Raw genomic sequence first — 16032 nt, forward strand, 5'->3', positions numbered from 1 at the left:
AATAACTCAATGTCTAAAACTTGGTAACAAAAGTGATTACACCCCTAAGTGGAAATGTCCAAATTGGGCCCAGTTAGCTATTTTCCCTCCTGGTGACTTGTTAGTGTTACAAGGTCTCAGGTGTGAATGGAGAGCAGGTCTCTTAAATGGTGTTCTCTCTCTCACACTCTCTAATACTGGTCACTGGAAGTTCAACATGGCACCTCATGGCAAAGAACTTTCTGTGGATTTACAAAAAGAATTGTTGCTCTACATAAAGATAGCCTTGGCTATAAAAACATTGCCAAGACCCTAAAACTGAGCGACAGCACTGTGTGTAAGACCATAGAGCAGTTTCACAGGACGGGTTCAGCTTAGAACAGGCCTCGCCATTGGTAAACCAAAGAAGTTGAGAGCACGTATACAGCATCATATCCTGTCTGTCTTTGGGAAATAGATTATGAGTACTGCTATCATTGCTGCAGAGGCTGAAGGGGTGGGGGATCAGCCTGTCAGTGCTCAGACCATAAACTGTGCACTGCGTCAAATTGGTCTCCATGGTTTGTGTCCCAGAAGGAAGCCTCTTCTATAGATGAAGCACAAAAAAAGCCCAGTAACAGCTTGCTGAAGACAAGCAGACTAAGAACAGGGATTACTGGAACCATGTCCGGTGGTCAGATGATACCAAGATGAACTTATTTGGTTCAGATGGTGTCAAGCGCATGTAGCAGCATCCAGGTGAGGAATACAAAGACAAGTGTGTCTTGCTTACAGTGGAGCATGGTGGAGGGAATGTCATGGTCTGTGGCTGCATTAATGCTTCTGGCACTGTAAAGCTACAGTTCATTGAGAAAACTATGAATGCCAACATGTACTGTGACATATTGAAGCAGAGCATGATCACCTCCCGGAGACTGGGCCGCAGGGCAGTATTCCAACATGATAATAACCCCCAACACACCTCCAAGATGACCCCTGCCTTGCTAAAGAAGCTGAGGGTGAAGGTGATGGACTGACCAAGAATGTCTCCAAAACAAAACCCTATTGAGCATCTGTGGGATATCCTCACATGGAAGGTGGGGGAGTGCAAGGTCTCTGACATCCACCAGCTCTGATGATGTCATGGAGGAGAAAATGAGAACTCCAGTGGCAACCTGTGATGATCTGGTAAACTCCATGCCCAACAGGCTTAAGGCAGTGCTTAAAAATAATGGTGGCCACACAAAATATTGACACTTTGGGCCCAATTTGGACATTTCCACTTAGTGGGGTGTACTTACTTTTGTTGCCAAGGTTTATAAATTAATGGTTGTGTGTTGAGTTATTTGGAGGGGAAACAACATTGAACACTGTTATACAGACTGTGCTGTCACTACTTTACATTGTAGCAGAGGGTCATTTCTTCAGTGTTGTTACATGAAAAGATATAATAAAATATTTACAAAAATGTGAGGAGTGGACTCACTTATGTGAGATATTGTTTCTCACTCCTTTAGCTTTAGCCACTGTCCATGGGAAATAATCATTCCTGTACAGAACAGTTTTAGTAAAAGCACAAGAGCAGATAGGGCAGGGGAAGAAATAACTAAAATTGGCGGTCAGAAGTGATTGCTTTTATCCCTGACCTGACAGGAACCAGTTAATGCTTGAGCACTTTATGTCCATGCGAAACATGTTTGTGTCATGCGGGATGTCTGAAATTCATACATGCACAATTGAGGAGGTGTCAACTTTCTTTGATTTTTTTTTTCATACCAGTTACATTTTTTATCATTTTATTTATTTAGTTGAACATTTTACTATTTTTTTCATTATTATGGGGACACAGGTTAGTAGAGAACACATTTTCTATGTGATTCTTGCTATCCTTATATACATATCACTGGTAATAGCGATCTAATGGTAACAGCCAATTATATTACTGATGCTAGTGATCTGTATAGACAGGGCGCTGCTTGGTGTAGTTGGGGGTAAAGTATCCTGTTTCTGATCTTCATATCTTGGCTCTAGTAAATATCAGTAACATACGTCAACTCTCACTTTGCAGGACCTGTCCTGTCCTGCCTTTTACCAACAACCCATCGATTGTGAATAGGAAACATGTAATGCCTGATTCCTGTGGTGGTCCTACAGGGAAATCAAACACTTACTGCCAGGCTTGCCACAACCAGCAGGCAATCAATAGTATTGTTCTATTTATTTTCACTGGACCTTGCTTATGACTACAGATTGCCCAAATTATACATCCCCTTTAAGTTGAGTAAGTTTACACCAATTTTTGAATTCTGTATTGATTGGGTGTCTAGTGTTGTGCCAGGCTTGTCATTACATTGAAGCATTTACTTCTGCACTTGGCTGCATTAATGTAATTCAAATACATACTTGAAATCTAGAAGCTGGATTTCATGGTGTTGTTCCCCTTGGGTGTTCTTCACTTTGTTGTTCTGTTCAAAAATGGATGCTTCCATTTTTCCTATTAGCTGCAACACCTAATAACAATCAACAGACAACAACCCATCACTTCTTGCTTTAAATATGCCCAGTTTATTTAAAGCATTCAAGAAGAAAACTTCCCACAGCCCCAGCCAGCATTTGCATCCACATTTTGGCTTTCCACTTATAAATTGGTTTCTATTTCAAACATAATGAAAGCCTTTACCCTCAATCTCACTATCATTGAAATAGTAATAAAACTGAGTATTTGCTTAAACACAATTTTTTTTCTGCCTCCAGTTTTGGTAAATGTGAACATATTGTCCAATACAAATGACTCAATATTGTGTTTCAGTAAATATAGTAATAAAAACAATTAAACACTACATTTTCATATCTAAAAATTGATTCTGTTAAAGGAGATCTGCGTTGAAAATAAACGTATTACCTATCCGCAGGATAGGGGATAAGAAACTGATCGCGAGGGGTCCAGCCACAGGGGCCCCCCGCGATCACCGACACAGGTCCCTGGCTCTCAGTGAGGGGCATGTGCTGTAGCCGGCACATGCTCTACTCATTCCTATGGGAGCAGAGAAGAGACCCGAGTACAGCTCTTGGGCAGCATTGGAGCTCCCATAGGAATGAATGGAGCACTTGCTGTCTACTGGTAGACGCGCTGCTCTCTGAGAGCGCCGAGATTCAATCCCAGTCATTGTGGAGGGGGGGGGGGCAGCAGTCAGACCCCCTGCGATCAGCTACTTATAAGTTAGTTTTTGCCGAAGTACTCATTTAGCTATAAGGCTATGTTCACATGGGAGAATGTCCATACAGAAAAACCTCCATGCGGACATCCCCTGTCAGCAATGCTAGGACCGCTCAGAGACAGCAATGTGTTTATGTGTGGAGTATGCCACCAGCCAACTCTACATCCCCACTATGTGGGAAGTTTCTGTGGGTGTAGCAGGCAAAGTTTAGACAAGAATGTGTAGGGAGCTGGCTGAATTCTCAGCTAGAGTGTACAGCAGGAACAGGAAGTCCATTACAGGATGTAAACTAGACAGCAAATGGGGAAATGGAGACAATAAAACGGTTTGCATCAGGAGCAGATGGAAAGCATGAAAGATCACAGAAACATAGTAAAATAACTGTATTTACCAATATGTATATGTTTAACAAATGCTTTACATGTATACATATAGGGAAGATTTATCAAAACTTGTGCAATGGAAAAGTTGACCAATTGCCCATAGCAACCAATTAGATTGATTCATTCAGAAGCCTTTCCTCTGTACAGGTTTTGATAAATCTCTCCCATAGTCCTGTGTATGTATATAGTTGTTTTCTTTCTGAACTTAGGCATCCAGTTTTGCTGTACCAATATCGGTAACTTTTTCCCTAGTCTCAGGTAATTCCCTAATTAGCTTTGCTTGACTCATGTTGTGAATCACGGCTCCAGTGTGAAGCATATTCATCTAGATTGGTAAAGATTTATTTTTATCTCTCCTCATCTCCCAAATGTTTGATTGTTACAGTATTTTGGCAAATGTAATTATACCTTTAATGGCCTCTCAGGAATGACACATTGCTGTTCCACTGCCAGCTGACATCTACACACTGTGTAGGAGATATAGGGCAGGGGATCTGGTTGGTTCATTATGTGCAGTCTAGAGACACGGATGGTTAATACACGCACACAAATAGTGAAGGATCGATAATGACTGCATGCTATATATATTTCAGGGCTGAACACTCTGCATACATTTAAAGATGTAAAAATTCATCTTGACATTTAATATGTTACATGCCATGATGCAAAACATTTCAACATAACATTTTCAATAGCATGTAATGTGCTGAATGTCAGTTTAAGGATTGTTGCCTAATTGTCTGTAACATAATTGTCTGTTATATTCAGAGGGCACAGTGTGGCAGTATTATATTCAGAGGACATAGTATGTGACAATGTAATATTCAGAGGGCACAGTGTGTGGCAGTATTATATTCAGAGGACATAGTATGTGACAATGTTATATTCAGAGGGCACAGTGTGTGGCAGTATTATATTCAGAGGACATAGTATGTGACAATGTTATATTCAGAGGGCACAGTGTGTGGCAGTATTATATTCAGAGGACACAGTATGTGACAATGTTATATTCAGAGGGCACAGTGTGTGGCAGTATTATATTCAGAGGACATAGTATGTGACAATGTTATATTCAGAGGGCACAGTGTGGCAGTATTATATTCAGAGGACACAGTATGTGACAATGTTATATTCAGAGGGCACAGTGTGGCAGTATTATATTCAGAGGACATAGTATGTGACAATGTTATATTCAGAGGGAACAGTGTGTGGCAGTATTATATTCAGAGGACATAGTATGTGACAATGTTATATTCAGAGGGTACAGTGTGTAGCAGTATTATATTCAGAGGACATAGTATGTGACAATGCTATATTCAGAGGGCACAGTGTGTGGCAGTATTATATTCAGAGGACATAGTATGTGACAATGTTATATTCAGAGGGCACAGTGTGTGGCAGTATTATATTCAGAGGACATAGTATGTGACAATGTTATATTCAGAGGGCACAGTGTGTGGCAGTATTATATTCAGAGGACATAGTATGTGACAATGTTATATTCAGAGGGCACAGTGTGTGGCAGTATTATATTCAGAGGACATAGTATGTGACAATGTTATATTCAGAGGGCACAGTGTGTGGCAGTATTATATTCAGAGGACACAGTATGTGACAATGTTATATTCAGAGGGCACAGTGTGTGGCAGTATTATATTCAGAGGACATAGTATGTGACAATGTTATATTCAGAGGGCACAGTGTGGCAGTATTATATTCAGAGGACACAGTATGTGACAATGTTATATTCAGAGGGCACAGTGTGGCAGTATTATATTCAGAGGACATAGTATGTGACAATGTTATTGTCACGATGCCGGCTGGCAGGAGGTGGATCCTCTGTGCCAGAGAGGGATTGGCGTGGACCGTGCTAGTGGACCGGTTCTAAGTCACTACTGGTGTTCACCAGAGCCCGCCGCAAAGCGGGATGGTCTTGCTGCGGCGGTAGTGACCAGGTCGTATCCACTAGCAACGGCTCAACCTCTCTGACTGCTGAAGATAGGCGCGGTACAAGGGAGAAGACAGAAGCAAGGTCGGACGTAGCAGAAGGTCGGGGCAGGCAGCAAGGATCGTAGTCAGGGGCAACGGCAGGAGGTCTGGAACACAGGCTAGGAACACACAAGGGAACGCTTTCACTAGGCACAAGGGCAACAAGATCCGGCGAGGGAGTGCAGGGGTACAGTGTGTGGCAATATTATATTCAGATGACATAGTATGTGACAATGTTATATTCAGAGGGCACAGTGTGTGGCAGTATTATATTCAGAGGACACAGTATGTGACAATGTTATATTCAGAGGGCACAGTGTGTGGCAGTATTATATTCAGAGGACACAGTATGTGACAATGTTATATTCAGAGGGCACAGTGTGTGGCAGTATTATATTCAGAGGACATAGTATGTGAGAATGTTATATTCAGAGGGCACAGTGTGGCAGTATTATATTCAGAGGACATAGTATGTGACAATGTTATATTCAGAGGGCACAGTGTGTGGCAGTATTATATTCAGAGGACATAGTATGTGACAATGTTATATTCAGAGGGCACAGTGTGTGGCAGTATTATATTCAGAGGGCACAGAGTGTTGCAATATTATATTCAGTGTACGGCATATGGCAGTATGATACTCACAGTGTACAGTGTGTGTTAATACAAAATTCAGGGGTTACAGTCTGTGGCACTATGAGAAGCTTATCTAAGTATAGAGGATAAAGATTTTCAAAAATGTCTGGGCAGCAAACCCTACAGAGTCGAGATGTACAGTAACTTAATTTAACAAATCGATTTTTCATTTTAACTTTTTTGTTTTTTCCTCCCCTTCTAAAAGCCATGACATTTTTTTAATTTTCTACCTACAGACCAATATGAAGGTTTGTTTTTTGCACCACCTGTTGTAGTTTGCAAATTCACCACTCATTATACTACAAATTATGGTATATTTATTGGGCAAAAAAATAAAACACACGAAAATGCCATTTGGCAACTTTTGGAGGGTTTGCTTCTTCTTTAGGTAAAAATTACATGGGAGGGCCCTAAGGCCAAAAAACTCTGTACATTCAAGGCAGTGCTTCCCAAACTGTAAGCTTCAATGTGAGACAGACACAGGGATGCTGCTGGAGCCTGTGGTAAGTGTTATATTTCCTCCAGTGTTGGATTCACAGGTTTCAGTACTCAGCATGCCCGAATTATGATTTCTCCTAGGAATTTATTGTATATTGATGGGGTTTGGCTGCATTCGTGTACTGGACTATACTCTATCCATTAAGCTTAGATTATTAATAAATCACAAGGGGATGTCTGGCTATTAATGTAGAGGGTTTCTCTCCATACTCTGTAGGTCTAGAGGATTTTTCCCTAGGGCCGGATTGTTAGTATATTTTTCTAGCAAGTGAAGTAGCATAGTATAGGGACTTGTAGTTAGTGTAGGGCAGGTCCCAGATTGGAACCATCTTTTTTAGGATGACAATTTGACCTGGGTTTACTAGAAGGTATACTATATTCCCACTCCCAGCTCCTCAGTTGTCCCTCCCTTTGCCACTTCCTAAATCACAGGTATAGGGCTGACCTATGAGGTCTCATACTTTGGTGTACTTTTAACAAGTCTGTGATTGGCAATATATTACCTGTAATTACCATTCTATAGTTCGGCTTTTTTATTTTGCGTTTTTTTTTTGTATATTGTTGGAGGTTGACACATCATTTTTAATGACAACTAGTGTTTGATGGTAGACTGGCTATATCCATGATTGCAGTGAATTGTTTAGGGCATTGACCCCAGCCTTTAACATTCATAAGTCATGTGTTCTAGTATTTCCATTACCATTAAATTGCCTTTATACGTAACAGAGCCAGTGTATATATCATTTTGTCTCAGTTGAGATTCACTTTATTGATTTTGCCCACTGCGGAACCATTATATCCCATAAACTCTTGGTTGCCCCAGTTAACTCCTTTACAATGCACTACTGCCAAGTACTCATAGATTGCTTACTTAGTGGACACATTTAACATTTTGATGAATTTTAGGGTTGATATTTCCTTTCCTGATTCTCATAAGTTGCCATCCTGTCTAGTAAAAGTCTTCATCTATTTGTTTAACATACCCTGGCTGACAGCTTGATGGGATTATGACATATTTCCCTTCTGTTAGCTATTTAGCCTTGGCAGCAATTATGCATTTTTTGGTGCCTGAAAATGGGCAGATGTCCATCCCCAAGAACATCTTCATTTAACTCTCCGCCTGGCTCTGTGCTATGTACATCTTAATAGAACTACTTCTCATCATTTTATGTAATAGCCAGATAAACTTTATTGATAGGACATATTTATGGTAAATCCAATGCATAAGATGCTGCTGCATCTGCAGTATATTTCCCATTTGTTAACGTTGCATTATTATTATTATTATTAGTACTACTTTCACTTATCTTGTTTTATGGCTGTTAATTTAATTATTTTTAATTGTGTAATTTGTAAGAATGCTTTTTGTGATACATTGTAGTCTTGATTGCAAAATAAGATGGGGAAGAACATATGCAGTATATATTAAAGGGCTTGTTAGCTTTAGATAATCTCTTTTTTTAGAAAGTTCACCCAAAATGAGCTTCTACATGGTACCTGCTGCTTATACTTCTAGTCATCAACTGTATGTATAGGAGATCTCGGCAACAACTGTTCACTTCCTGCAGTTCTACTACACAATAATGTGCCTATTGAAAGCATTGCGCTGTTAGGAATGCAACACTTTATATATTGTAAAATCTTCTTCCTCACCATCCCGGGGAGATGTTTCCGCCCGCATGATTGTGAGGATATGAAGTTAGAAAGTCTTCCCTGCTGGTCCCATAAGTAGTCCCCTGGGCGGGGAGCTATACTAACCTAGTCTCACTGCTTTGGCTGTAAGTACGCCCCCTCAGCCTGATTGAAAGCCAGCGTCACCCTAAGTAGACTGATCAGAGCGATGGCACAAGCCTTGCCCAGTCTGTCAATCACGCTGAGGGGGCGTGATTACAGCCAAAAAAGACTGGACTAGGTGAGTATAGCTCCCCGCCTTGAGGACGACTTACAGGCCAATGGGGACACTTTCTAACTTAATATCCCCGTCATCTCTGTGGGCAAGAACGTGCCCTGGGGACACTGAGGAAGAAGGTTTTACCATATATAACGCATTTCTACAAGTTATTGATGGTAAAATCAGCTGACAGGTTCCCTTTAATGTACAAACGTGTTGGCTCCTCCAGGGTGGAAGGGACTCTTAGCCATTGTTCTCCACACCAGATAAATAATACATGTACTAAATCATGGCTCCCACTATTAGGTGGTGGACTGATAATGGTCTGGATTTCCCACACCCATAGTACTTAATAGCCCCTTGCCATCAACTGTAGGAATGATACACTTATCATGGGTTAACATGTATTAGAGCAGTAGTTAATTAGTGTACAGTAATTCTCATGCACTTACATCTCAATAACTTATGGTTTTGGGTCCTTCTGGCCTTGACCCTTGGGCACTGCCCCAATGTATAAATGGTCAGTCCACACCTAGGGATAGCCCAAAACAATATATTATCCTTTATATTTAATTAGGTGTCATTCTCCTTAACCATACTGCCCTATATTAAATGTAATATTAATTTCAGGTATTATAATGTATCCAGCACAGAGTTAGATGTGAGATACAGACAAGAGCAGATTACCCTCAGAATGAGTCACATCCATCTACTATGTAATACAAGGTAATGCACATGAACTGGTAATAGTAAAATAAAAATAGGAGCTCTAAGATGTTCCTGGTTCAGAAAAATGATGCCAAGTTCAGCCCCCTCACTATCTGTGGGAAGTGTCACACCATGCAGCATATGCCTTCAATGTCTGGGAATGCAGAGTCTATGTACACACTTGCAATTAATGATCTGAAATCATTGAATTCCTTGAGCAGGATTGCTAAAATGAAGATTAATTTACCAATAAATGTTATAAAAGTAATGTATTCAGGCTTCTCTGTGTTACAGCACTTTAGGGAGCTTTGACACAGGGACCTTAGCTAAAAGGCTTGTTGAGTGGGTCCAATGAAAAGAACAAAATAGGCACCACTATGCTGCAGGGTTTAGCCCTAAAGGGCACAGAGGTGTGATGTTTGCTTCCCTTTTTAGGGCCATTCCTCCTGGATTGCTTACTATTGTTTCTGTATACTGTTGGATCTGTTCAGTGAGAACCAATATTCTCTTTGCACTGCATCTAAGACTAAATTTCAGTGAGCCAAGAAGTAAAGTACATAACTCTGTATATCTTCCGGCTCATTGTAATGATTGGTGGGGGCCAGTGCTTTAAGACCCCAACCAATAAGAACTTTTGACATGTCTTTAGGACTAGCATATAAGTATATAGCATTGGTTACCTGACTGTCCTAGTTCTGTAACCACCAAGAATCCATTTATTTTGTGGAGGTGTATCCTTCCTTCCCATTTTAGATAATCACTGTACATTTTAGTTGAGCAGATGCTCAGTACTACATTTTCCATTTCTCTCAGTTTTTTATTACAGCCCCCCATCCTGCTTACTCCCCTCCCATAATACTCCTGCTGGTTCCCCACCTAGAGCTCCTGAAGAACATTCCATAATGCAGTAGACAGTCTCTCACATAGCCAGAAATTTGCAGCATCTGCTATATTCATCCCCTGTCTGCTCCTCTACCTGTGGCATTTTTCAGCACTAGGCAGAATGCTGTAAACTTCACTAAGTATTCTAATAAATATATTTATGTATATAACTGGGGGATTGTGATGTAGGCTGTAGGGGTCAGAGGTGATGACATAATTTAGGAGGCAGGGCTAGAGCTCAGAGACAAGACCCAGTCAAGCCTCCCGAGACAGTAGACAGTGCATTGTCTCAAGAGTGAAGAAGGAGCCATGATGCTGTTGAGACAACATCACACTCAAAATAAAAGGACTATACAACTTCCTCTGAGAAAAAGGCAAAAGCATGCTACAGCCAGTACAATGTATGAAAACACTATATTAGTATGTTTATCTTGGGGTGACAAGTTTTTTTTTTTAAATCTGGTGCCATCTGTTCCTCAAATTAGTATCACAGGTGAATCCGTCCATATGATATGAAAGGGTATTAAACCACTTTGGAGATCTTGTTGTTTAGTCATCACAGTGTGTCCTATGTCACTTACATCCTTACAACTTTTTCTGCTTTCAACACATCATTTGCAAGAACTGACTGTTCAATTGTTGTGTAATACAGTGGATAAAAAAGTCTACACACCTTTGTAAAATGCCAAGTTCTTATGATTTTAAAGAATGAAACAAAGATAAATCATGTTAGAACTTTTCCCCCCATAAATGTGGCCTATAACATGAACAATTCAATTGCAAAAATATTTGAGGAGGATAGAAAAAAAAACACTTTCATCTGGTTCCATACGTGTGCATACCCTTTAACTAATATTTTGTTGTAGTACCTCTTAATTTTAATACAGCAATGAGTCTTTTTAGTTAGGAGTCTGTTAGCATGGCACATTTTGAGGTGGTAATATTTGCCCTCTCTTCCTTGCAAAAGTGCTCCAAATCTGTTAGATTGTGAGGACATCTCCTCTTCAGATCACCCCACAGATGTTCAATTGGTTTAAGGTCTGGGGTTAATCTTGTTCTGTGAAGCCATGCTTTTATGGATTTGGATGTGTGCTTTAGGTCGTTGCCGTGCTGAATGATGAACTTTCTCTTCATCTTTAGCTTTCTAATCGAACTGTTCATAATTTCCTCCACCCTGACTAAGGCCTTAGTTCTAGCTGAAGGCAAACAGTCCCAAAAGCATGATGCTGCCACCACCACCCTTTACTGTGGGTATGGTGTTTTTTGCAGCATTGTTACTGTGTGTATGGTTATGTGCAGCATTGTTTTTGAGCCAAACATATCTTTGGAATTATAGCAAAAAAGTCCAACCTTGGTTTCATTAGACTATAACACCTTTTCCCACCTGCTTTTGGTCAACTTGATGTATTTTTTTTCAAATGGATGGGTTTTTATGTAAGAAAAGGCTTCTATCTTGCCATCGTTGTCACATGTAGCACACAGACAGTACTCCCTGTACTGAGCCTCTTCAGAGTGGAGCTCCATTCTGCAGCAGAGGAGACTCAGCCCAGGGGAGGTGGTACTAATAGTAAGATGCCTGCCAGACATCACCAATCACCAAGCAGGTCATTTGCATGTACCGAACAACTGGGATTGTGGCGGATTGGAAACGCGGAGTGAAGATCATTAAGTATCATTGTCATCAGTAGACACAAGGAACAATCTCCTATACAGGAGGGGATCCAGCACTCAGGGATGGATTAAAATCTTCCAGCTTTATTGTCAATACATTTAAATATCAGGTGGACTACAAAATAAATTATTTGTATATATATACCTGTCATTGTCATCAGTGTCACCACACAAAAAGCCTGTACAACAGGTTAGTGCTGGTAAAACTGACATAGACTTCCTTAAAGGTGAAAAAGTTCTAATATGATTCATCTTTGCCTCATGCTTTAACATCACAAGAACCTGGCATTCCAAAAGGGCGTGTAGACTTTTTATATCCAATGTATATACACCCCCAAAACAAGTGCCAGTTCAATGAGATAATGTTATTTAGTTCACCTTCAGTGGTTTAAAGGAAAACTGTCAGCTTGCTCCCCCTGATGAGTTTGATGCTTACTGGGCCAGGATCCGCCGCGCCGTTCGGCCGTAATCTTCAATTTTCAGCATATGCCAATGAGGTGCTAACTGGCACTGGCCAGGCTAACTGGCACTCTGACATCACCGCCCGCCGGCCGCAGCGCCACCCAGCTCATAAATATTCCTCACCTCTCTCTTCACTACAGAGCGGAGAGAATAGGGAGAGGCGGAGGGGAAGAATATTGATGAGCTGGGCGACGCTGTGGCCAGCGGCGCTGATGTCAGCGTGCCAGTTAGCCTGGCCGGGGCCAGTTAGCACCTCATTAGCATATATATCGAACATTACGAGCACGGTAAGCATCAAACTGATCAGCGTCCCCTGCACTACCAGCCAGTACCGCTGGTTAGTGCAGGGGGAGCAAGCTGACAGTTTTCCTTTAAATGATCGGTGTACATACGTAATTATGTAACCTATGTGCAATTTTCCATATTCTCTCTTCTTCCGTTGACTGAATATAAAATTAGATGTAGTCCGCTCACATGTGATCAGTAAGTCCTTTATTTACAGAGATAACATTGATGCCAACTCCTTCTGTTTACTGATCACTCCAATGCACAGTGTAGAAAAACTTTGTAAAGAGCATAGTAACACTAAGGCTGACTGGAGATATAACATGCTGCAGCTGTTAAACGAATGGTTTAGCCAAAAGCTATATTCTCTGACTCCCTTAGTATTATTCCGCATAGCTTTGTCTCACTGGTATGCTGGAGTAGGATATAAATGTGTAGCGCTCTTTAACCCTGCCGAAGTCATTTTCATTTTTTCTATTACATTTTATTACTTCTCACCTTTTAAGATCCATTTTTATTTTTCCATCAACACAACCATATGAGGTATTATTCTTTGTCGGAAAAGTTATACTTATTGATAGCATCCTTCATTTTACCATATAATGCAGTGCAATACAAAAGACATTTATATGTAGGGTTAAAATATAACAAATTCTCTCTCATTTCCGCACCCACCTACTACAGCCTACTTATAAAAGGTTGTAACAGAAGTTCTAACATTAAAAAAGAAAACACAGAGATGGCGCTCTATAGTGTCGTTACCCTTGGTGGGTGTATAGTAGAATGTGGAGCGAAAGGTATGCTCACCTTTGTATGTTGTGCTGGCAGGCACAACACTCTTAAAGGCATTCAACGCCATAGCATCATAGTGTGGGAGCGGCTGCACTGCTGGTACCGGATCCATACTGGAGCAGTAGAACATGTAGAGTTGTAGAAAGAGTGTGGGGTGTTCCTGGCAGGGTATGCCCCTAAAATCCGACCAGGGCTAGTAGCACTTGGCCAATAAGTCTAGGACAGTGCATTGGGTGCAGTAAGCAAAATATTTATTTGTTTATAAGTTTGGACAATGCATTTTAAAAGGCAAAGTCCTTTCAGAAACATGGACCTAAAGAAGAAAGGACCTTGCCTTTCGAAACATGTTGTTCAAACCCTATTGACTACAGCATCTCAGGAGTTAAAAGACTTTAATCGTATATAGCAGCCAGTACTTTCTGTGTAGGAAGTGGGTACCCATACTTCTACACCTGACACATGATTTATTGTATGTTATATAATAATTATATGGGTCCTCATACATAACAATTACCCTATATGACCCATAGCATTGTATTTATGTTTAGCATTGTTGCTATAGGAAATTCCAGTTCTTGTCAGGACTAGTTTCCTACTGTAAGGGTCAACTAAAAATGAATGACCAACCGTAAAGGCAACTACAGGTGAGGAGGTAGAAGAGAAATTGATATTTCATCCGTTTATTGTGGGGAATGTGGAAGAAAATAAGCAAGAATCTGTGGTTTGGCACTGTTGCTTTGAAGCCCTGAGGCCTAGGCCTAAATCTAAACAGAAATAGTGGCAATAACTGCATAGACTTCACATAATTGACAACAGCACCAAAGCTAAAATCAGGACTTGCCCTGTTCAGGAACACCCCAAAATGGACACCTTTAGTTTGGAACTGGCCCACCAAATTCAGGATTGTTGACAAGTCTGCATGTTCTTTATGTGTTTTGGTGGGTTTTTCTCCAGATACTCCAGTTTCCTCCCAATTGTAATAAACATACTGATGGGCTTCCAATAAAAGTAAAATGAATATAACCAACCAAAAATATAACAACTTCAATGACCTGATGGAAGACACAGCACACAGTGCAGACAGTAGTCGGTATTCTAACCTTAAGGTCAAGCTCCTTCATACGTGCTTCCAGAGCGGCACTGAGATTGTGAAGCTCCTTCTCGTGAGCACGCACCTCCTGTTTAGTTGTCATTAGATCTCCTGATAATTTTGTTATACTGGAATCGCATCTGAAAAGAAAGAAAAAGGTAACACTCATGTTTATAGATAGTCCCAATGGTTCTTGACACAGAAAACACTCTAAATGTAAAAAACAACCAAGAAAAAACACACAAAAAAACACTCTGCTGCAAATTCTGCCCATGTCAGGAACTGTCCAGAGCAGGAGAAGTTTGCTTCTGCTCTGGCAAGTACCTAACGTGGAGAGAGGTGGCAGTAGGGAGCACCATGTCTGATTGGAAAGACTACATGGACATACAGGACATACAGCAGCTGATAAGTACTGGAAGACTTGATATTTTTGAATATAAGTAATTTGCAAATCTGTATAACTTTCTGTCACAAGTTAATTTAAAAAAAAAAATCTTCGGAATAAGAGTTGTATTGTATTGTGTTTAAATGTTGTGTTACTGTTGCCTTTGTTTGCAGGGGACATTGTAAACTATTTTTCTGTGCCTTTATTTCTTGTGCTAACATTATTAGATTTGCAGTGGCAACTGTGCAGTTCAGCAATATGGACAGCCCACCCCGTGACCTAGGCTTACCATGTGAAGACCTAAGCTAGACTGTGATCGTTGTGTGTGATGACAGGTGACTGTACTGTGGGTAGGTTCTTATGCTGGCATAAAATTAGTGGGTTTTACTGCAAGCCTGTGGTTGTGTAGTGCAGTTAGAAGTGTACAGTGAAGTGTGCTGTGTGAGACTACAAGAATTTCCTGGACTACATTGGACCACATGATTCCCATCAACTATAACTGGAGTGACAGCTAGGCCATAAGATCTCAGGAGGGGCCATAGGAGGTGTCAATGACATCCATGGGAGTAATGCTGGGGCAGCACTGAACTACAGGGTTTAGTTTTGAAGCAGACTCTGTAGACTGGGTTAGTGATTTACTTCCATAAAATTACCACCAGCCTGCAACTGTTTTATTAGAACTGTGTATATGTTTATGTAACTGCCAAGCCTAAAGTGCCCCCAAGAAGAACTGTCAAGAATTGCACCTATACATATGTTAATGCAACCTCTAAGCTTCAAGTGTCTCTACTGCGTAACGGTTGCCTGAGTTATTTGCAAGGACTGTGTTAAGTTGTTGCTGTGTCACCTCCTTCTACGACACCTTTCAGGGGTTAGGCATTACACCTCCACATTGCCTCCCCACCTGCCAATGGTATTTATGTCTGTTGGTAATACCCACGTCTAACTTAGAATGGATCATCAGTATCATATGTGAGAAGGTAAAGGGCATGGTGGTTGATGGGCAATATGTGTCACCAAGGCTCCTGGCCTTGGTGAATTAAGAGCCGGTATTTATTCAGTGTGACACTATGGCCGTAGTATGGCTGGAAGGCCAATCCGGGACGGCTCTTACTGGGAATGGTCAAGTGTAGGGTGGGGGCCATTCCCCACAATCCAGGCCATCGTTTGTTGGCCTTAAAGCT

The 16032-nt window shown here is 40.9% G+C and overlaps 1 protein-coding gene across 2 annotated transcripts in view; it reads right to left on the minus strand.

Annotated features, from left to right (window-relative positions):
* The window catches only part of FAM81B (family with sequence similarity 81 member B), a 236705-nt gene that overhangs the window by 37723 nt on the left and 182950 nt on the right, over positions 1-16032 (minus strand). For both annotated transcript variants that reach the window (XM_056537959.1, XM_056537953.1), the window contains exons 5-6: positions 14474-14603; positions 2362-2468 (exon numbers count right to left, since the gene is read on the minus strand). In XM_056537959.1, the coding sequence (XP_056393934.1) occupies positions 2362-2468; positions 14474-14603 (237 nt within the window). The remainder of the gene's footprint in view (positions 1-2361; positions 2469-14473; positions 14604-16032) is intronic.

This window comes from Hyla sarda, chromosome 1, assembly GCF_029499605.1.
Source record: "Hyla sarda isolate aHylSar1 chromosome 1, aHylSar1.hap1, whole genome shotgun sequence".
NCBI classification, from domain to species: Eukaryota; Metazoa; Chordata; class Amphibia; order Anura; family Hylidae; genus Hyla; species Hyla sarda.